Genomic DNA, 18,306 nt, shown 5'->3' with positions numbered 1-18,306 from the left:
CAGTTGGATAATAATCAGCGGGCATGTTTTTCCAAAGAGTGACAAAGTTAAATGTGTGAAATATTGCGACTACCTTCGGTACTCCAGTGAAATGAAAACCACCTGGGAAATATGAGCAATAAAGCTTTGTTCTGTTGATGGTTTTGTGACGCAACAAGTCGAAGTTCCAAAAACGAACAAAGCCGTGAAACCAACGTTATGAGGATTACCTCACCTGGTTATAACGCAGTAGAAGAATAGAACAAACACCCCGCCCCCCTATTTGAAATTTCAACTGTGGCAGAACCCTCCCATTATTTGCTCAATCAACTTTTATTGGTCCTGCGAGGGAAATTTTCCAGCTCAGCTTAGGTGTTTGAATGACAAAGGTGCCTGATTGTACAAAATGCGTACTTGTGAACTTAAACGCCAACTAGCGGAAGTCAAAAACACTTCACGGGATTAGCTTGTGTTTTGTCAGACAGTTGCTTGAACGAACAGACGTATGTTGGCCCTGTTTACTATTGTCCTCACCTCAAATCAAGTCGATTGTATGCGATTATCGATTAGCAGGACTTTAAACCTATTTTCAACAATTTTGCCTTAAGTCTGAGTTAAGTTGGTGATTTTATTGCAAAAGATAGCGGTTAGAAAATAGCACAAAATGACCACAAAAAATGTTGGCAGTGTCACATACATGGGCAAGATACGAAGAGAGGTTACACAACAACGGAACTTTACTTGAACACTTTTGAAGAAAGCAGAAAATAACACAAACAAATCTCCGCAGAAATAGAAATTGTGCTGACTAAAACAAGACTAGAAAAGTTCATAACGATCCAAGCTCAATAACCATAACGACTCGATAAGTAGCAGAATGAAAATGTGTAGAAATGATAAAAACAAGTGATTTCGACGACAAAAGAAAGTTCTAGATGGTCCAGGTAATATTTAAAAAACAATCGTCGCCTCAGAAACCCAATGAAAGCAAGATACTATTGCGTGTGAGTTATCAAATAATTGCATATTGTATTATGACGACTAAAACGACGCTTTAGATATAAAACACCCCTGAAGGCTTCACGCTGGCTTCTTCATACTTGCCGGCAGCGGCAAGTTCAGTTTAACGGAATGACGTTTCAGTAGAGATCGTTTCCTTCCAGGCAAGATATAGGTGATCGTGTAGCTTTTAACGATCCGGTATTCCTCTCTGTGTAGTGAGGTATTGTTAGCGGACCACGGTTGGATTGTAATAAACAGATTTAATTTTCATTTACATCAAAGCAGTTCGATATTCACCTCAGGTATCCGGCAATTAGCATATGAAGTATTATTCTCTCGAAATCTACTTCTGAAAACTGCTCATGATTTTTCTTCTTCATTATTTCAACAATTTTTTTTCCGGTCAAATTTTCTTTCCTTGTTACGCTTGATTGAACAAGATCCAGAATTGTACGACAAACGCTTGTGACGTCACAGATGGAAGCTTCAGTAACAATATGACAGTTAGCAGTGGAACGATACATACGAAACAATGTGATATGCTTGGAATGAGTTTATGAGCACGGCCAGTTCTAGTTCCATTCAACCCACGACGACAAAACCCAGAAACACTGAATAATAAACGTCCGCGGGTTGAACTGACCGGCTGCCCGCATGATCAAATGTTGGATATTGTGGTCGAACTTATAAACCGAGAAGTGATAACGTTACTAACATATTCAACTTACCCTGGGCTTGCGTACAGGAGTCACACATTCCACTGCACTCGTGCGCAAATTTCTCACCAAAGTGTTCGCAGATCAGCTTCTGACGACAGCTAAGCAAAAGCATTTTCATCAAAAGCACAGCATACAGCGACACGACAAAGGCGACGTAAAATTATCACATGTTTGGGTGCTCCCAGACGTACCTGGTTGTATCGTGGCAATACTGGACCATTTTGGCGAGATTTTCCAAACCGGCACTTTCCTTCAAAACCATGTTGTTCTGACGAGAAACATCCTTCAAGGCGAAGTACAGAAGGCAGAGAGCAAGGCTTCCATCTCTACCGGCACGTCCAGATTCCTGAAGCGAAAAAGCAACTGCATTTTAGCATGATCAACAAGCGAGCTTAATAGGCAACATTGTGAACTCTGTCAAAGCTGGAACAAATTACTGGCAGTCGGGGTTTAGACATGTTATATGGCTTTGTACGTATGAACCTTGCTTTTGAAAACTGTATTGCCTCGATTGTAAGCCGCGACTTATGAATTCTTTTGTTTCCTCATTTTGCGGTTTACAGCCGGGGCAGTTTTCAACCAAGCGAATGAAGCAATATTTGTGACGTACGACGAATACACAAAGAGACAAATATAATGGTCATCACCTGATAATAACTCTCAATGCTCTTGCTCATGGTGTGATGGATGACGAAGTTCACATCGGGTTTGTTAATGCCCATGCCGAATGCTACCGTTGCACAGATTACCTGCGTGGTTCATTGAATGTCGACTTAATAAGGGGATGTTTGATGTCAGTTTTCGTTTGATTACTTTGCAGGAGCACTTTTTCCCATTGACCAAATACGTTATTTTTAAAGCTCATGCGTTGAAAAATATAGAATACAAAAACGATGTTGTGATTTGAAATACAGAGCAAATAATTACCAACTTATAAATCTGTTCAATCAATTATACCTGGATGTCACCTTTTAACCATTTAATGTGAGTCTCTTCCCTCTCAGAAGAAGATAAATTGGCGTGATACACTCCAGCGTGAATGCCATGAGAAGCCAAGCCCTTGCAAACGTCAGAGCAATTCCTTTTGGACAAGCAATAGACAATGCCTATAAAAAGTGACCAATTAACATTCAGCAATTCGTTGAACTTGGATCGATCGTTTGGCGCGTGATGATCCTCTACCAACTAACTTTTGATATGCTTAAGAAAGTCAGTGTGTAACTTTTAAAATTTTTAAGTGTTGTTAGATCCAAGCCATAAAGTCTTCTCCCCACTATTTACAGATCAACTGTAAATTTAGGGATGTTTGTTTCCGAATATCAAGTATGCGCAATATAAAATTACTGTATTTCAAACAGTTTCTTTTATCCGTTGAAAATTCTAAAAATACTTTATTTTTTTTTGAGAAAAAATGCAGTTTTAAAACGTTAAACCATAAAATGATTTGAGTATTGATAAACAACTTTGCCTGGGACATGGCATCAGTGCATCTTATACAGTTACCAGGCATGTTATTTTCATTAACACTTAGCCTATACAGGACAAGGACATTCCTAACTAATTACACACCGTAGTAAAATTACACATAACACTTCACGCAAACCTGATTTGCCAAAAAATCCAGTTTTTATTGTCCTTGCCATGTCGTCGATTAGTTTTTTGTGAGTATTTGGCTTTTGTCTCACCTCGTAGAAGAGGTTGTCCCGTCTTAACGAGGAACGGAACACAAGAGCGTTTGGAATGTTTAACACTGATTTTATTTCGTTTAACACCTGAAAATAGCACATAGAACATGTCATAAAATAGCATAGTGCATAGAGATAACCATATGATTGGAATATAAATGTGATGATCAAACCTTCTCAGTTGATGTTGCTGTCAGGCCAATTATGGGAGTCGTTGGAAACTGTCGCTTTAAAATTCCAAGCAATTTGTAATCTGTAAATCAATAAACACTCCAATTATGACAGAACAATAAATGCTTAAAATAAAGTGAAATTCTGGATAAAACAGCAAATAAATAACTTTGAAAAACTAAACGAAAGTTGTTTTTTTTTAATTCATGACACAGTAATAGAGATCAGCGTGCTGTAAAGACTTAATAATTTGAAATTCTGCATTAAAATAATACCAACCTGGTCTGAAGGCATTTCCCCACTGATTCACACAGTGGACTTCGTCTATCGCGATTCTTGATAAGTTTCCATTTCTGTAACATGTGTCCAACTGCAACAGGAGCAAGTTTAATCATTTTGACAAAGTAGAACTGTAAGTGTCTAACTGTATGCGAAATAAATTCCTGGTTTAAGAACACGCAAGCAGTCACAGGTTTTATTTTACTTTTGACATTAGCTTTTGACGAAGACAATTGAGTGCGCTCTGTGTTATATATTTGCCAGTGAAATCTATCGTTATGTTGGTAGAGTTCAAAAATTTAACTTTAGAATCATGACAAAATCAAGAAACAACGTCAAGTAAAGCAAAACTTCAACAGAAGCAAGACTTAGCCCTAAATCACACTTTAGTTTGATAAAGACCTGGGCTAGAAACGTTTTGCTCTGTGCAACTTTCTCAGGTGTAACATAAAGTAGTTTCATTTCGGTTGTGTGTGATTCCATGGCATTGTAGATTTCCAAGGTCTCTGTCTGCAAAAAACAGCATCTATAGCACAAAATACCTTAAAATGTGGTATGACTGCATAAATTGATTGCAGAAATTAAAAATGATAGCAAAAGTTTACTCTTTTCTGTATGAAGTTTTTTTCTGAACCGAAGAATATCTTCCACTCATTCATAAAAGTTAAATAATGTTTCAAAATGTTCACATTTTTTGAAAATAAACTTAGTTTTAGGCGGCCTGCACTAAAATAACATTTGAAAACAAGAAGATGACGAACACAAAACATAACCTACCCAGGATGTATTGCCTGTGAGCATATGAGCTTTTATCTGGTTTTTCTCCAAATTCATCACTTGATCAGTGATCAGCGAAACTAACGGTGACACCACCACAGTAACACCTTCGTGCAAGAGCATAAAAAAGTTTACAGTTGGATCATATTGAACAGAAAATCGAGCAGTTTGAGGTGAACAGCGAAAAGAAATAACTGAGCACCTTTTGACACCAAAGCCGGGAGTTGGTAACACAGACTCTTTCCCCCACCAGTACCGAACACAACCATTACATCTTTGTTGCTCAGAGTGGCGTTTATTGCTTGCAGTTGATGTGGGTGGAAATTATCGATGCCAAATTGTTCTAATCTCATTCGGATTTCCAGGCTCCAAGGAAAATCTAATAATAAACACCTCTTTGATGAACTTTGCACGGTGAGCAAGACATTGGCATGATACACTGACATACACTAGACAGCTGTTTAAATTAACCTTCCAATTTCCAGCAGTTTTTTTCGTCTTCCTCTACTTGCAGAGCGCTTTCTAGTTCAGTTATTCGACTCTCCAGCAGTTCTTTCTGTTTATGAAGAGACTTGAGCTCATTGGAAATTTGCTTTTTCCTTTCAAGTTGTGATGTTCCATCCTGATTTTCTGGTAATTCTGCAGTTTTACATCAATTTTGTTAGTAAAAAAAAAAAAATTGCCTAGTTAAAAGTAAGGGGTCTAGTATACAAATACACAACCACATGACGTTACAATTTGAGTAGCTGAGGTCTAGTATACAAAGGCATTTTGTGGATGTGAACTTGTATACATGACCCCAAAAAAAGAGTAATTTACCCAAAGTAAGAATTGCACATTAGCAGATTAGGTCTTACCATGTTCTGCGTTAGACAATGCTGAGTTATTTATCTCCAGAAAACCTTTCCTCCAACTATTTTGAGGGCGGGAAGCTGCTTTATTATCATTGGCCGGCCAAAGATGGTATTGCAGCTGGGGCACACACCCTGTGTTTCGGTTAAATCTTTCTTGATTTTGTGTTGGTAACACTTTTGTAAACTGCCTGAGCCTCCTTTTCGATATTCTAGTAATAAAGTGCCACATTTTCGACAAAACACAGATATCACTCTCAGCTTTGATACCATATTGTTACGGTACCTCTCCAAGTCCTAACCAATGCATGTCGAACCTATAAAATCATTGCTTTTAATGGTCTAATCTGCAAATGCATTTCTGTATTTATTGAAAGAAATTTTATACAATCTGCAATTTATGGCAACCATGGTATTGCATAAGTATGAAGTACATATTTACATGCAACAATGGCCAGGCAAAATTTGTTGCATTCCTCTACGGTAATTCTTCTTAACTGTTAAATTAGTAAATGTTATGCAATAAAGCCCAGATTGCAAAATATATGAAACATGGCTGTTTTCAGCAAAATCTTGCGTGCGCCAAACAACATTCAAAAAATGACAAGTGCTGGTGCACAGAAATACTCGGACGCAAGTAGGCTATGGTGCGCAATTGAACACTAATAAATGAACAAAGCACTAAAGTTTTTTCCAAGTCAATAGCCTAACTACAAAGTTATGCACCTAAAGTGCACCAATGCACTCACAAAGCTAATGGAAGCTAAACTCTGCAGTCTGGTATAAAGCTGATTTATCGTGTGAGTATGTATGTCAATGTCAGATGGGTGCAATTCCAAGGGAATCGTAAATACAGGAAGTTAGCCTGATAATGACAACGTAATCTGGCCTAAGTGTAGTCTATACAAAACAAAATCTAATTTCCGCAGTAAAGCTATATGGCTATCTTGTAAACAATGCTTTCAGCAACTGCAAATACAGTGATAGCGTCATTTACCCAATCATATACATAGCACGTTAGCAGTATCAAAGTATAGGCCAACTTTACCCAGTAGTGCCCAACTCCATTTAACTGAGAGACAATTCCGAGACTACAGTTGCAGAATTGCCAAAAAGCAAAACAATCAATATTGCCGCAAAAACCACCATGCGTGGATGGATATAATCATAGACACCTTATATATAAGGGCATCATCTGGTTGGAAAAAAGCGTAAACAGGCCACTTGAACGGGAAACTATTCCCATGGATGGAGCTCATTTTAGTGGGATTTTTCTTCTTCCATCCAGACACATAGGTCGGTTCCATCTTGAAGGTGACGCAACGCTTATGTCCTACCAAACTATCAGCGTAACTTTTGTTTCTACATTAAATGTGTTTAATTACGTGTTTTTGTGTTAAATTATGTTTTAATAATGTGTTTATAATTTGGGGTTGGTAGCCGTGCGGACGCTAATATCTTTTTTACATTCTCTGATTGGTCCGTAATGCATGTTTTTGCCCTCGAGGCCTTGTCACATTTTTCCGGTCTAATTTGTGGAAATTATTGTCGATAACTACTAATATGTTTGCGACCACCTGCGTCTGCACAATTTTTTCGTTCCCCACATTGAAGATGAAAAATAAAATGAGTGAATGAAGCTTTTTGACATCTCCATCTACATCACTAACTGAATAACCAATAATCAAAATCGTAGCCTCTCCTTACACATTATATTATATACCGGTAGCCGCTGCCTTACTTGTTTCGGTTTAAATTATAACCTAAAAATCAATTTCGACAGGAAGGCAATCTATTATTCAATTTACAGCATTTCTCAAGTGGGAAATATACGCTGAATTATGTTATGCAATTTTTACTTAAAAAGGTCCAGATTTGGCATGACATCAATAAATTACACAACCAAAATGATTTTCTTGATTTGGAGTTACACAATTTTTGAAAATAATAACGCAAATTTTACTAATCCTAATTTAACCCTAATTCTGCCTACATCCAATCCTGGATTAAGCCTCAATCCAAAAGTTAATAAACGAAATTTAAAAGCTCATGAATAAATGCAATATAATTGGCATCTGCATTGAAATTCAATTGCAGTTAAATGGTGATGATAAAATTAAAGCGACACAAATGACAAAGGCTTGATCGAACAAACTCAACTCGATATAATTAAGCAATCGACAAGCACACAGTACATTGACATACCATAATGCATTCTGCTCAAGAGAATATATTTTATATTAATATTGCACTTTTCGTATGGCTGTGAAAAACTTTTGCATAAATGTTCACAAGCATGTACGAAATTATGACAAATGCTATTAAGTAGTTTGTGTGATTTTCCATCTTTCCATATCAGTTATCAGATTTAAACTTGTTAATTTATTACTGAGAGCAATTATCAAAATAATTTTTCTTAAGTAAAAGTGTGTCTGACATACAATGAATGTAAAATATCATTATCGAATTCACACGTTGGTACAAATAAAATAAAATCGTTTCCAGAAAATTTTACAATGAGAAAAATTAACTTGCACAATCAACAGCATCAATGACAGAATGCATAATAAAATAAACAAATTATAAAACAAAAGCTTGAATTAAATTTGGAAAATTTCGGATGTTTATCAAAATTTCTGCTACATATTACTTGAAAATAATCTCCATCATCCAAAGGTTGAAGCTACACAGCATACACACAGCAGTATACTTTGCTAAGATTGCTTAAAAAATTCACAAAACGTCACCTAGGGAAGCGGCAATAACAACAAGCGACTTATGAAAGATATGTGTAATAGTAAAAGAATGCTACATGGTGAAAAAACAACTTCACCAACGTTGTCATTCAATTGATTTGAAAAATAAGTCTTTAAACTGTATGCCAACTACAACCATAAGCCAACTAAAACTTAAAAAATTGTTTAAGTTCTGACAAGTAATGTCCAATCGGCATTACTTCTTGTAATATTCTTTTAATCTCTTGCCATAGATTATGAAACAAAAAACTTTTTACCGTCATAAAGTTCGTAAAGAAAGTAAGAAGGCTGGTTGTACCAATACCTGGTTTTACTAAAAGTCAAATGTCATAAGCTTTACCATTTCATGCCGTTTTGCAAACCTAGTCCAAGTGCAGCTAAGCCCAAGTCGTGCAACGAGATAACGGTGTCTATAACTCTGTGTGACTCGTGTCATCACTAATTAAATAATCTGGAAGCTTGGAGGTAGCACATCGAAAACCAAGATTGGATGCGGAGCTATCTGGTGTGTTTTCGCCTCTTGCAGCACAGCGATAACGATAACAAAAGTCCTACATAAGTAAAAACACAAGTGATTATTAGGCCTACTATAAATTGTAAAATGTTGGGAGTTTTCCCTCACATACAGCAAGATCAGGACAGCAAAGAAAAGACATAGAAAACATTTTTTGAAGCAGGGCTTTTGGCTGGTACTGCAACCAAATGCAAATGCTATGTTATTAAAATATGTTTTCACGATAAGGATCATACATTTAGTATCAATTGAAACATCCGCTAGAGGTAGACGATATATTTTTCTTTGTCTTAGCTCACTTGTGTGTTAATCAGATTTCTGCTATAACTTTTAAGTAAAAATCGTGTGATAAGGGTTTCCATGACACAAGATATTCACCTTATGGCACATATATGAACCTCCTTTTTTTACTTTCACTTTCCCTTCCTCAGGTCCAGGCTGTAACATAATAAAAATGTCGCAAACATAGGAAGCAAACTCTTCTACAGAATTTGAAGAAAGACAGAATGTTATATATCAAGTTTAACAACATTAACAACTTGAACGAATTTGATATATAATCAAAAAAGTCAAAGAGTAAAACCAGTAAGGCTTAAATCATGCTAAAATGATCATGTTGAATCATATGCAAACATACTGGATTTGCGACCGGGTCAGGAGTGTGAAAAGTGGAATACCAGTCCTGTACCCATTCCCATACATTCCCTGCAGTATTGTAAAGTCTGTATTTGTTTGGTGGGAAAGAGTCAACTGGGGCTGTAGCAACATAACCGTCCTCTGCTGTGTTTTCTTTGGGGAATTCCCCCTGCCAGATGTTTAACCTAAAATTTACATTATAGACATTCTTTATATCAAGGCAAAATAATCTCGCCAGATCCAGCCAGTAGTTTGGTGACTTTGCTTTAAATACACTAATTACTCTATGTCTCTCTCAAATAGTTATCGTGCAATATTATCAAAACAAAGGCAATGATGTGGTTATGGATAAAAGATAATACCCAAAATAAATTGAAAATCATCATAGAAAATAAAAGTTGGCCTACATGTGTTTCCCTTTCGGAAGAAATTTGTTTCCCCAAGGATACAGTCGGTTTTCCAACCCCCCTCTTGCTGCCCTCTCCCATTCCGCTTCTGTGGGCAGACGCTTGCCGGCCCACCTACAAAACTCAGTGGCATCGTTCCACGAAACATGAAGTACAGGATGGTCAAGTCTGTATGTGGTGGAAAATGAAATTATTTGTTTATGTCAAAAGAGGAAGAAATGATAAAGAATAACAATATATTAAACATATATATATAAAATATATGGTACCATTATATTGAGAATTGCAAGAAGTGGTGTTCACGCACCATCCAATTACTAACAATGAATACTTTATTTTAGCTCGTCCAATCATTTTCAGTGTATCATGGTTAATTTTTTGACACTCCATAAATTTCTGATTCTTTTTACCATTTTGTTTAAAGCTAACTTTAAGTAATTTTGTTTTATTTTCAAATAGACTAAAAAAATGCAGCTCACCTTTTCAAAATGTTTGTGTCTGGACCTTCAGGATGAAGCCAATCCGCTCCATCCACTGGCAACCACCACGGGGATGCGGCAACCGCCTGTGTGATTCTGGATAAAACTTCCTTGCTGATTAACATCTCTAGAACAAATGAATTCTTGAACTTCTCTGCCTCAGTAACATAGCCAGTCTCTTTCACAAAATGAGCAAATTCAACATTGCTTGCTTCATAGATGTCCATGTAAAATCCATCCACGGTGACTCTGTAAAAAAAGAAAAGCTTTTGCCATGTAATTTTTCATCGATAATTTCAGTGCCATGGGTAGACATTCGATAACAACAAAAAATTGATTATAATGTAATGCTGTACTTTCTTGCAGGGGCTTCCCCATCTTTGGTGATGATGTCATCAGTACCCATTGTGAAGACCCCGCCTGGAATAAAGTTCATTTGGTTGTATCTCCTCATCTTTTTTACCTTCATTATGACGTCATCAAATGTGTATTGTGAAGTCTTAAGTTGTGACCTCCCAGTAGAAGGTTTTTTCGGAGAATCTTCTTCGATTTCTACGAATGCGTCATCTGAAAATTCAGGCTGCTCCTCACCTGGAAAAGAAATTAACATCATAAAAAGTCTTACCGCATACAATAGGTGAATCTAGTTACAGTATATGAGTGCACAATCACAGGATGCTTTTGTTTACCAGACCTCGGTCACTCAAATTGTGTCGTCATCTGGTTGTGCACTTGTACACTAAACCCAATAGGTTACATTATATGCAACATACGTGCTATTAACTATTCTTATAGTTACAATGAAATGAGAAAATGATCGATTTATAGCCAAAAATTCAAGAATAATAATTTTTATATATATATTATGAATATAATGACAGGTCACCTTTTCCACTGATAAGACAAAAGCAAGATACCATTAGGAGGAATAACAATGTTCTCAAATCATTCGGGTGCATGATGATTGGAAGCTAGAGTTTAGTCTACGGTAATCAGAAGTAGGTCTATTAAAGTGACAGTAAGAATGTCAAACACAACACATTCAATAGGCCTAGTAGGTAAATCAATAGAATAAATATCAATAAACCAATGACATTTAAACTGGGTAGGCTAATTGTGATTTACAATTTACAGCAACATTATAAATTGCGTAAACGGTTTCGCAACAAAATAAACTTCTGAGAACTCAAAGCTGCATTTTTCGGTGACAAAAGCCGTCTGCTATCAAAGGTTTTCACAATTAATAGAGGAAAGGAAATTGAAGCACAAAAGTACCACACCACCACACTAGTGTAAGGTACTTTCCCTTAGTTGGGTTGGAAAACTGTACAATTTTTTTCTTTACAAAACAAAGTAAAAACCCTAAGCTAAATCGACACTAAACGCTTATATCCGTCAGTTACCTTCAAAGACACTTAATACTATTTTAAGTCCGTTTATATATTTATTTAAGGATTTAACAAGCAAACCTTATAACGAAAAGTTGCAAGTATATTCTATTGAGTTTTCCATAGGCTTCTAAAAAAGTAGAAACTACGGAACTGAAATGTAAAAGTTTTTTTCAGGCTGTTACTTCATGATACTGTATAATTAAAGTAATGTCTGAAAATCTTTCACAACTCTTTGCTGTGGTTGATGTTTCCTTAACCTAACCTGTGGTAGCGTCGGCGTAGGAAGAAATTTTTTACGGGGAAGATTTTGTGAGTGTAGGCCTACTTGATACATCTCATAAAAGTTTCAGTTCTGTTACTCTGCATGTAAAGTGTCAATATCTTCAGTTCCAAACTTTTCCTTGCTTGCGTCAATGTGCAACAGATCTTAACAAGTAATTTGCAGTTTTTTTCAAAGTTGTTCTTACCTACACTGTTGATGGTGGCAGAATCGTATTAATCCAGTATATAGTAAAATATGAAACAAGATATAGGCTACTGCGGCACTCTGAAGGTTAACTTTATTTTTGATTTTCCTACTCTTACCCTTGGCTGAAAAATTCTTAACCTGGGTGTTGTTTAGGTTTAAAGGAGACAATTGATTAATTTTAGTTCACACAAAAAAACTTCGGTGAAAGTTTCGTAAAACTTCGATGTTAGATGCAAAACGCAGTCATATTTACCCAACCCTTATCACAGTATGATTCCATTACGTTGTTCTCCTCGTTTCCTTCATTTGTATGCCGCTTACGGAAACAACCGCTGCATGACAACTAGCTCGGATTTAATTCACGAGGCTTCATTGTTAAATGTCACAGTCTGGTTACAAAAGACTTTATTTGAATGAAATAGTAGCACAAGTCCATATAATCATAAACATCGCGCTGTAACTGCACAAAAGTTGACCGATTTCTGACAATTCATACATACGCCCGACAGAGCTAAATAAATAGAAATTTTCCGTATATGAAATTATTCTACCGCAACCAAGTGCAAATTTAGGCTGATAATAAATGCAGGAAGTGGTAACCTACTGCGACCCGCGACAAATGAGAATAATTTACGGAAGCCAGACGATTATTTGAAAAGCGAGCACTCCTAAAATGAGCGAGTGGAACAGGGTGGGGATCACAAGAAACTATACAGCGTTTTTAACACTCTAATAACCACAAGTGGTGGGCAGGTACATTATAAGTATTATGTGACCATCACTTGTGCGTAGCTTCAACAGCAAAGGACAAGGTTTCTTAATTAAGGATATATATATATATAATTATATATTGTATACGTCAAGAATTTCAATCGCTGATAAATTCGTAGTACTTGTATGAAATATGTAATTCTCAACACAGGAAAAGAAGTATGGTTTATACAATCGCTTTGCACCATAATCAATCAGTGAAGTGATGGGACTTGCTAATGTAATTAAACCACAAAGAGATCAAAGCCACGATATTAGAATGCATGAGCTGAAATCCGAAAATGATTGATCTACATGAGGATGAAGGTGGCTAATTTTTGCTTTCCAATTTTGCTTTCAGTTCATTAGCGACGTTTCGTTGTTTATTGACCTCAGAAAGGGGAACAATGGATCTGGATGAAAGAAAAATTAATTAGTACATCGACTAACGCATGAGACAACAGTTAATAGAATACTGACAAGCTAAGGTAAGAGAATGAAGTCAAGCAGAGAAATTTTTGAAATTTTTCTTGTGAGGATGAGTAGAAAAGTCATGACTCAGTACGTCATGCAGAGCTTTCTGACTCATCATTTGAAACGACTCATCTTCCGGACAGCGATAACTGAAAGGAAGAAAAAGGGAAAATATGCAAGGAATGCAAAGGAAAGTTGGAGTTAGAAGAGAAGACAGTAAAAATGAAAAGACTGAATAATAATAAATAGAAAGTTAAAGTGAGATACCCTATAGCCTATTAACAACCACGCGCTTCACATCATCAAAGGAAATTTTCTCACCGAAGGTCGTTGACAATGTCCCTTGTCTTTCCAAAATAAATCTCATTTAAAGTGTGTCTCATTTTGTTTTCCATTTCCTCGACCATGCGGCCGATATTCGAGATGTGGGAATTGCCTTCATTTAAAGGGCAATCCTTCTCCAGCTGAAAGAAAATAACAATCTAAGTTTAAAGACAACTAGGTTTAACAGATTTAAGATGTCTAAGAGCATAATGTTTCTGTTTTAACTTAAAACCAATAAAAGCACATTACTAACTTTATTCACTATTAACTTAAACCGCTGACATACCCAAACCAATTAAAATTATTACTTACACATTGGCATAATAACACAACAATAATATTTATCTAATTTCTACACAACGCCATATCTACCTGTCTTGTAAGGCTTCCACCAAGATTCATTGTCCCGGATGCTGCTTTGTTGGTTTGGAGCCACAACATCACGGTTGAAGTCAGTTTATAATGAGCATTTCTTCCACCAGTTTTTTCCTGCATTTGGATGCAATATTTTAGAAAAAGGGACAATTCACAATATGCTTAATTGCTTATGACAGACTTTATGCACAAATTAATTGTACAGAGAACAATTTGGTTACCATTTACTTTGAGTGAACAGTATCAAAAATTTAAGCTATCCAAAGTTGATAAAATTGATGCTATTACGTAAGCAGTTTTGTAGAGAATCAGTTAAAATAAATAAGTTGCACAAACGTTTGAGTTAACAAACCATCACTGCAATTCTATTTATTGTTGTTCCTATGTTTCTTTTCATTCCAACGCAGGCTTAGTCTTTAGACTTTGAATATATTCAGGACATCTTAGTAGAAAAAAAACGTACTTGTACTTCAATAACATGGATAGAATCCCAACATCCTTTGATCTTCGTGGAGGCATCGCCTGCTTTCTTGATAAGGATGGCTCCAGCAAACCCGTGATCCAAATCCCACATATACACCGATGATATTCCGCCTTCATAGTACCTGGAAAGGTATTAAGACTATTCTTATATATTTTATACATGAAATACATGCTGGATAAAGCGAAAGATGATAAAAATATAGAGGCGATATATCAGTTAAAGAAACCAATGACGTCATCATCGGAATTTTCTGATGTATACACTGGTCATAATACTGCATTACACATTATATAATATATATATATATGCACTGATAAACACCTAGATAATAAAAAGATAACTTATGCTCTATGATTATACTTACAACTTAAATGTGTAAACAAGAAGTTAACAAATTATAACTATGCTATGAATAGAGTAAGCCAAGTTACGTAAATACGCGTTTACGTGACATTTATTCATAATAACAACAACAGCGTGAGGTTTAGCGAGTTGTATGCATGGCACAGAAGTATTAAATTACAACATTACAGTATGTAAATAAAGTACGTACAGTATGTCATTTAAATAAAGCGCATTAAAATTACCATATCATCTATCACAAAGCAAAGCTCACACCAGCTTCTGATTGACTGATTAACTTTGCAATCGAGCTAACATCACAACTTAAAGTAAAATACAAGGAAATTATACATACATTTCACGATATGAGTCAAAGGCAGAATTTGCGGTTACTTCAAGGTCACGAAGTTTATCGGAAGGCTTTGCCCCATCAGCAATAGCGGGGTCGTACGTATTACTCCATGGTGACCTTGAACAATTTCATGCACAACTTTTAATGACAAATATTGTCATGTAAAAAGTATAATATATAGAACATCTATTGATATAAACAAAACCAAAAGTTCTAACAATAACAATGTAAAGCATTGACAATGACCTATAAAGAAATGATATCAAGTAATATATAAACTAAAGATTTCTCAGTTGAACAAAAACAGTAAACAGATACTAAAAAGTCAAAGCATGAACAGGTAGATGCAATAACAGAACTCAATTCACCACCAAACATATTACCGACATTATTATCTGGAAATATTGCTGCATTGCATCAGTATTTTGTATTGTTAAGTATGACATGCTTATATCCACGTACACACCTGTATGAGTCACCATCTCTGTTGTAATCACATAAAAGATAATCCTTGCCGGTCTGTTTGTCTCGAAGAACTCGAAGAGGCTGATCAACGGATGCAAGAAGCTCCTCGCAAAGATCGGGAACGAGATCGATCAAGTCCGACAGATTCTTCTCAACTTGCTGTGGTGGAAGTCTCCTCATGAGGTCCAGGGCACAGTCCAGTTGCTTTTCCTGGGCGTGAGATAAAAATTTAAGTACGCAACTACACAATATATAAATGTATGCGTAAATCCTACATCTGTTGCCCCATATTGCACATTAGGTATAATGTAGTCATAAACATACGCTAATCTAGGTATCAATTTATATATTATATGCATTGCAAGATACATGACATATATATTTAATGTTGCATCAATAGGGCACACAGTCTTTAACTATGTGTTACAAGAAACACTGACAAATAAAAAGCAACTTACAGTCATGCTCTTTTGCTGTGTTATGTGTATGAATAACAAAACCAATTTCTTAATGATATCCCAACTACCGGTACGGTCTGAAAAAACAGTACAATTTTGTATAAACTATAATATTTCACAAAGATAAGAACACTTTACATCAATAAAAAAAATTCAAACATTTTTAGCTGTTGTACATTTGTATTTAATCATAGTTATACTTTGTCAAACTGCACTGAACTATTAAACTGCACTGAACTATTAAACTGCAATCAATCTCTTGTGCTAAGATTTTACTAATAAAGAAAGCCAGAGATAGTGAAACTGAAAGGTAGCAAAGGAGATTTAGCTGTAAAAACAAACATGACATTAACTGTCTATTTTTTTATAGGCCTACATCTAACTATTTAATGCAATTGACACCATGGCAAACTTTGCAAAGAAATTTTTGGTCTCTGTAGAGTCAACTGTAGGCAAAACTTGTCATATTCTCTGTTCATGATAGCTAGCTAAATGAAATAGTGGCCGACTTTAAGTTTAGTCAGTACAGTGAACAATATTTAGTATGAAAGCTTGTATGTTGGCAATAATGTATATTTTCCCTGAAAAGATATGAAATATAGTTCGAAAAACGTGCTGATGGTAGTTAATTAGTTTAGCTTTACAAGAAGTGGTTTGTTTTATTGAACTCTACTATGTGCATATGCTGGCAAATTGAGTACTTTTTGAAGAAAACGCACATTCTTGATAAAAAGCGTATATTTAATTTATATACATATAAATCCCAGACTTGTGACATCATAATTATAAACTGTATCTTACATTCTTTCTTACATCAAGCAAATTACTATGCATATGATGTATAGTTATAGACGGCTTATTTTATGGGTAGCTGACTTACTTGACAAAGAAGCTGTATTACATAAATGGGGCGGTGTAAAGATGTGCAACTATATCAAACTAAGCCAGTCACGAAATAAATTAGTTATTCCAGTTGTTGTTATTATATAAGTTATGATAAGTACACAACTATAGTGAGGGATGTAAGTAAAATTTGGTTATCATGTAATGTTTGATTAACTTGATTGTATAATTTGGTTATCTAACGAACATTTAAGGGTGAAAAAGCCGAAAGGTGCTATCTCCTGACAAGAAATTTAGCCATAGCCTACTTGTTTCAGCTTTAACAAAACCTTTCCCTAACAAGCATATTAATTTGTTGTGTGATGGCCTCTTATAACAGGTTTAGGGGATTCAACTACTTTATAAAGCTGGTTTTAAATGTTTTTATGTGAGAATGAAGTGCTTTCCAATTGAGTGTAAAAGAGAAAATGGAATTCTGAGTGCAATTATAAGCAATTCCTAGGAAGCCAATTGTTGTCCAATGTAATTTTAAGCAGGGCTTGTACTACAGATGTAGCTTAAAATGTTGATTTCCTGATCAACCTGTTCCAACCAAGGATATTAAAATATTAGGTCTGAAAATGCTAGTATCTGCTTAGACTATATGCTACCTTATTTTCTAATGAAAAAAAGATACGTTTATTCTACCTAAATATATATCAAGTTGCTGGGGGGTATAGTAAATAAGTGCACAACCATAGGGGATATACTCGTATAGTAGACCCCAGCTACTTAAATTGTGACGTCATTTGGCTTTGCACTAGACCCAAATTGCTAGTACAAAATAAAAAAGAGATACATCACGTACTGACACAGCTACGAAAAGTCTGACAGTTCAGACGTTTAGCATATACTGGTAGGGTTTTGCTTAACTGTTACCCAGACTACAGAGTTTTGCATAGGTGCAATCAATACTGCTTTTCATGAGCTTCAGTGCCGCAGTTAAGGTGCGATGTTTTGCGCGTAATGACTTGGACAGAACTTCTGTGCATTCAATTTTCAATCGATTTATAGATTGAATAAGTCAAACTGTATACATTGCTACGTAATTGCGCACTTTCATTGCGTTTGAGCACTTTTGGGCAGAGCAATTGTCATTCTTTGTTTGGCGCACCTAAGATCTTGCTAAAAACGGCAGTCCTGACTGTTACCGTAACGATAATCGGAATACGGGAAGCTACTCCATGGTCAACATTTCGCATTATTTGTTTTTCGCCATTGACCGTGGGGAGCGAAAAGTATGTTATTAACCTCATTGTAGACTGGTCAAAACAAATACGCTCAC

At 35.8% G+C, this 18,306-nt stretch overlaps 3 protein-coding genes across 3 annotated transcripts; all 3 read right to left on the bottom strand.

Moving 5' to 3' along the window:
• Window positions 1-589: 589 nt before the first annotated feature.
• On the bottom strand, window positions 590-6,497 carry LOC143450558 (putative ATP-dependent DNA helicase Q1). The gene is made up of 14 exons (XM_076951157.1): window positions 5,470-6,497; window positions 5,084-5,251; window positions 4,815-4,991; window positions 4,613-4,719; window positions 4,238-4,345; window positions 3,836-3,926; window positions 3,559-3,638; window positions 3,304-3,472; window positions 2,658-2,806; window positions 2,348-2,449; window positions 1,892-2,046; window positions 1,710-1,798; window positions 1,279-1,465; window positions 590-1,189 (listed from the first exon to the last, which is right to left on the bottom strand). Exons 1-14 carry the CDS (start codon window positions 5,693-5,695, stop codon window positions 1,060-1,062), a joined length of 1,938 nt encoding a protein of 645 aa, XP_076807272.1. The 5' UTR covers window positions 5,696-6,497; the 3' UTR covers window positions 590-1,059.
• A 1,013-nt stretch (window positions 6,498-7,510) lies between these two features.
• On the bottom strand, window positions 7,511-11,259 carry LOC143450347 (formylglycine-generating enzyme-like). Its single transcript, XM_076950856.1, has 7 exons — window positions 11,142-11,259; window positions 10,612-10,846; window positions 10,256-10,504; window positions 9,777-9,944; window positions 9,371-9,554; window positions 9,112-9,171; window positions 7,511-8,770 (listed from the first exon to the last, which is right to left on the bottom strand). The coding sequence occupies exons 1-7, from the start codon at window positions 11,212-11,214 to the stop codon at window positions 8,630-8,632; spliced, it is 1,110 nt and encodes a 369-aa protein (XP_076806971.1). The 5' UTR covers window positions 11,215-11,259; the 3' UTR covers window positions 7,511-8,629.
• Window positions 11,260-12,503: 1,244 nt separating this feature from the next.
• Window positions 12,504-16,299, bottom strand: LOC143450313 (F-actin-capping protein subunit beta-like). Its single transcript, XM_076950796.1, has 7 exons — window positions 16,140-16,299; window positions 15,683-15,891; window positions 15,220-15,333; window positions 14,502-14,643; window positions 14,036-14,152; window positions 13,661-13,803; window positions 12,504-13,278 (listed from the first exon to the last, which is right to left on the bottom strand). Exons 1-7 carry the CDS (start codon window positions 16,143-16,145, stop codon window positions 13,197-13,199), a joined length of 813 nt encoding a protein of 270 aa, XP_076806911.1. The 5' UTR covers window positions 16,146-16,299; the 3' UTR covers window positions 12,504-13,196.
• Between the last annotated feature and the right edge of the window lie 2,007 nt (window positions 16,300-18,306).

The sequence above is a fragment of the Clavelina lepadiformis genome, chromosome 3, assembly GCF_947623445.1.
Source record: "Clavelina lepadiformis chromosome 3, kaClaLepa1.1, whole genome shotgun sequence".
NCBI classification, from domain to species: Eukaryota; Metazoa; Chordata; class Ascidiacea; order Aplousobranchia; family Clavelinidae; genus Clavelina; species Clavelina lepadiformis.
The sequence above is the reverse complement of the archived record's forward strand: the minus strand, read 5'-3'. Positions and strand labels throughout refer to the sequence as shown.

Bases quoted from the DNA above. Each gene is read 5' to 3' on its own strand.
- LOC143450313 (XM_076950796.1), bottom strand. The intron at 14,644-15,219 runs GTATGTATAATT...ATACCTTTCCAG, and splicing joins TTTGACTCATATCGTGAAAT to GTACTATGAAGGCGGAATAT. The intron at 13,279-13,660 runs GTGAGAAAATTT...TCTTTCATCCAG, and splicing joins GACATTGTCAACGACCTTCG to ATCCATTGTTCCCCTTTCTG.
- LOC143450558 (XM_076951157.1), bottom strand. From the start codon at position 5,695: ATGTGGCACTTTATTACTAGAATATCGAAAAGGAGGCTCAGGCAGTTT. The intron at 5,252-5,469 runs GTAAGACCTAAT...GTAAAACTGCAG, and splicing joins ATTGTCTAACGCAGAACATG to AATTACCAGAAAATCAGGAT. The intron at 1,799-1,891 runs GTACGTCTGGGA...GCTTTTGCTTAG, and splicing joins TATTGCCACGATACAACCAG to CTGTCGTCAGAAGCTGATCT.
- LOC143450347 (XM_076950856.1), bottom strand. From the start codon at position 11,214: ATGCACCCGAATGATTTGAGAACATTGTTATTCCTCCTAATGGTATCT. The intron at 10,505-10,611 runs GTACAGCATTAC...CTTTTTTTACAG, and splicing joins GGGGAAGCCCCTGCAAGAAA to AGTCACCGTGGATGGATTTT. The intron at 8,771-9,111 runs GTGAATATCTTG...TTACTTATGTAG, and splicing joins GTTCATATATGTGCCATAAG to GACTTTTGTTATCGTTATCG.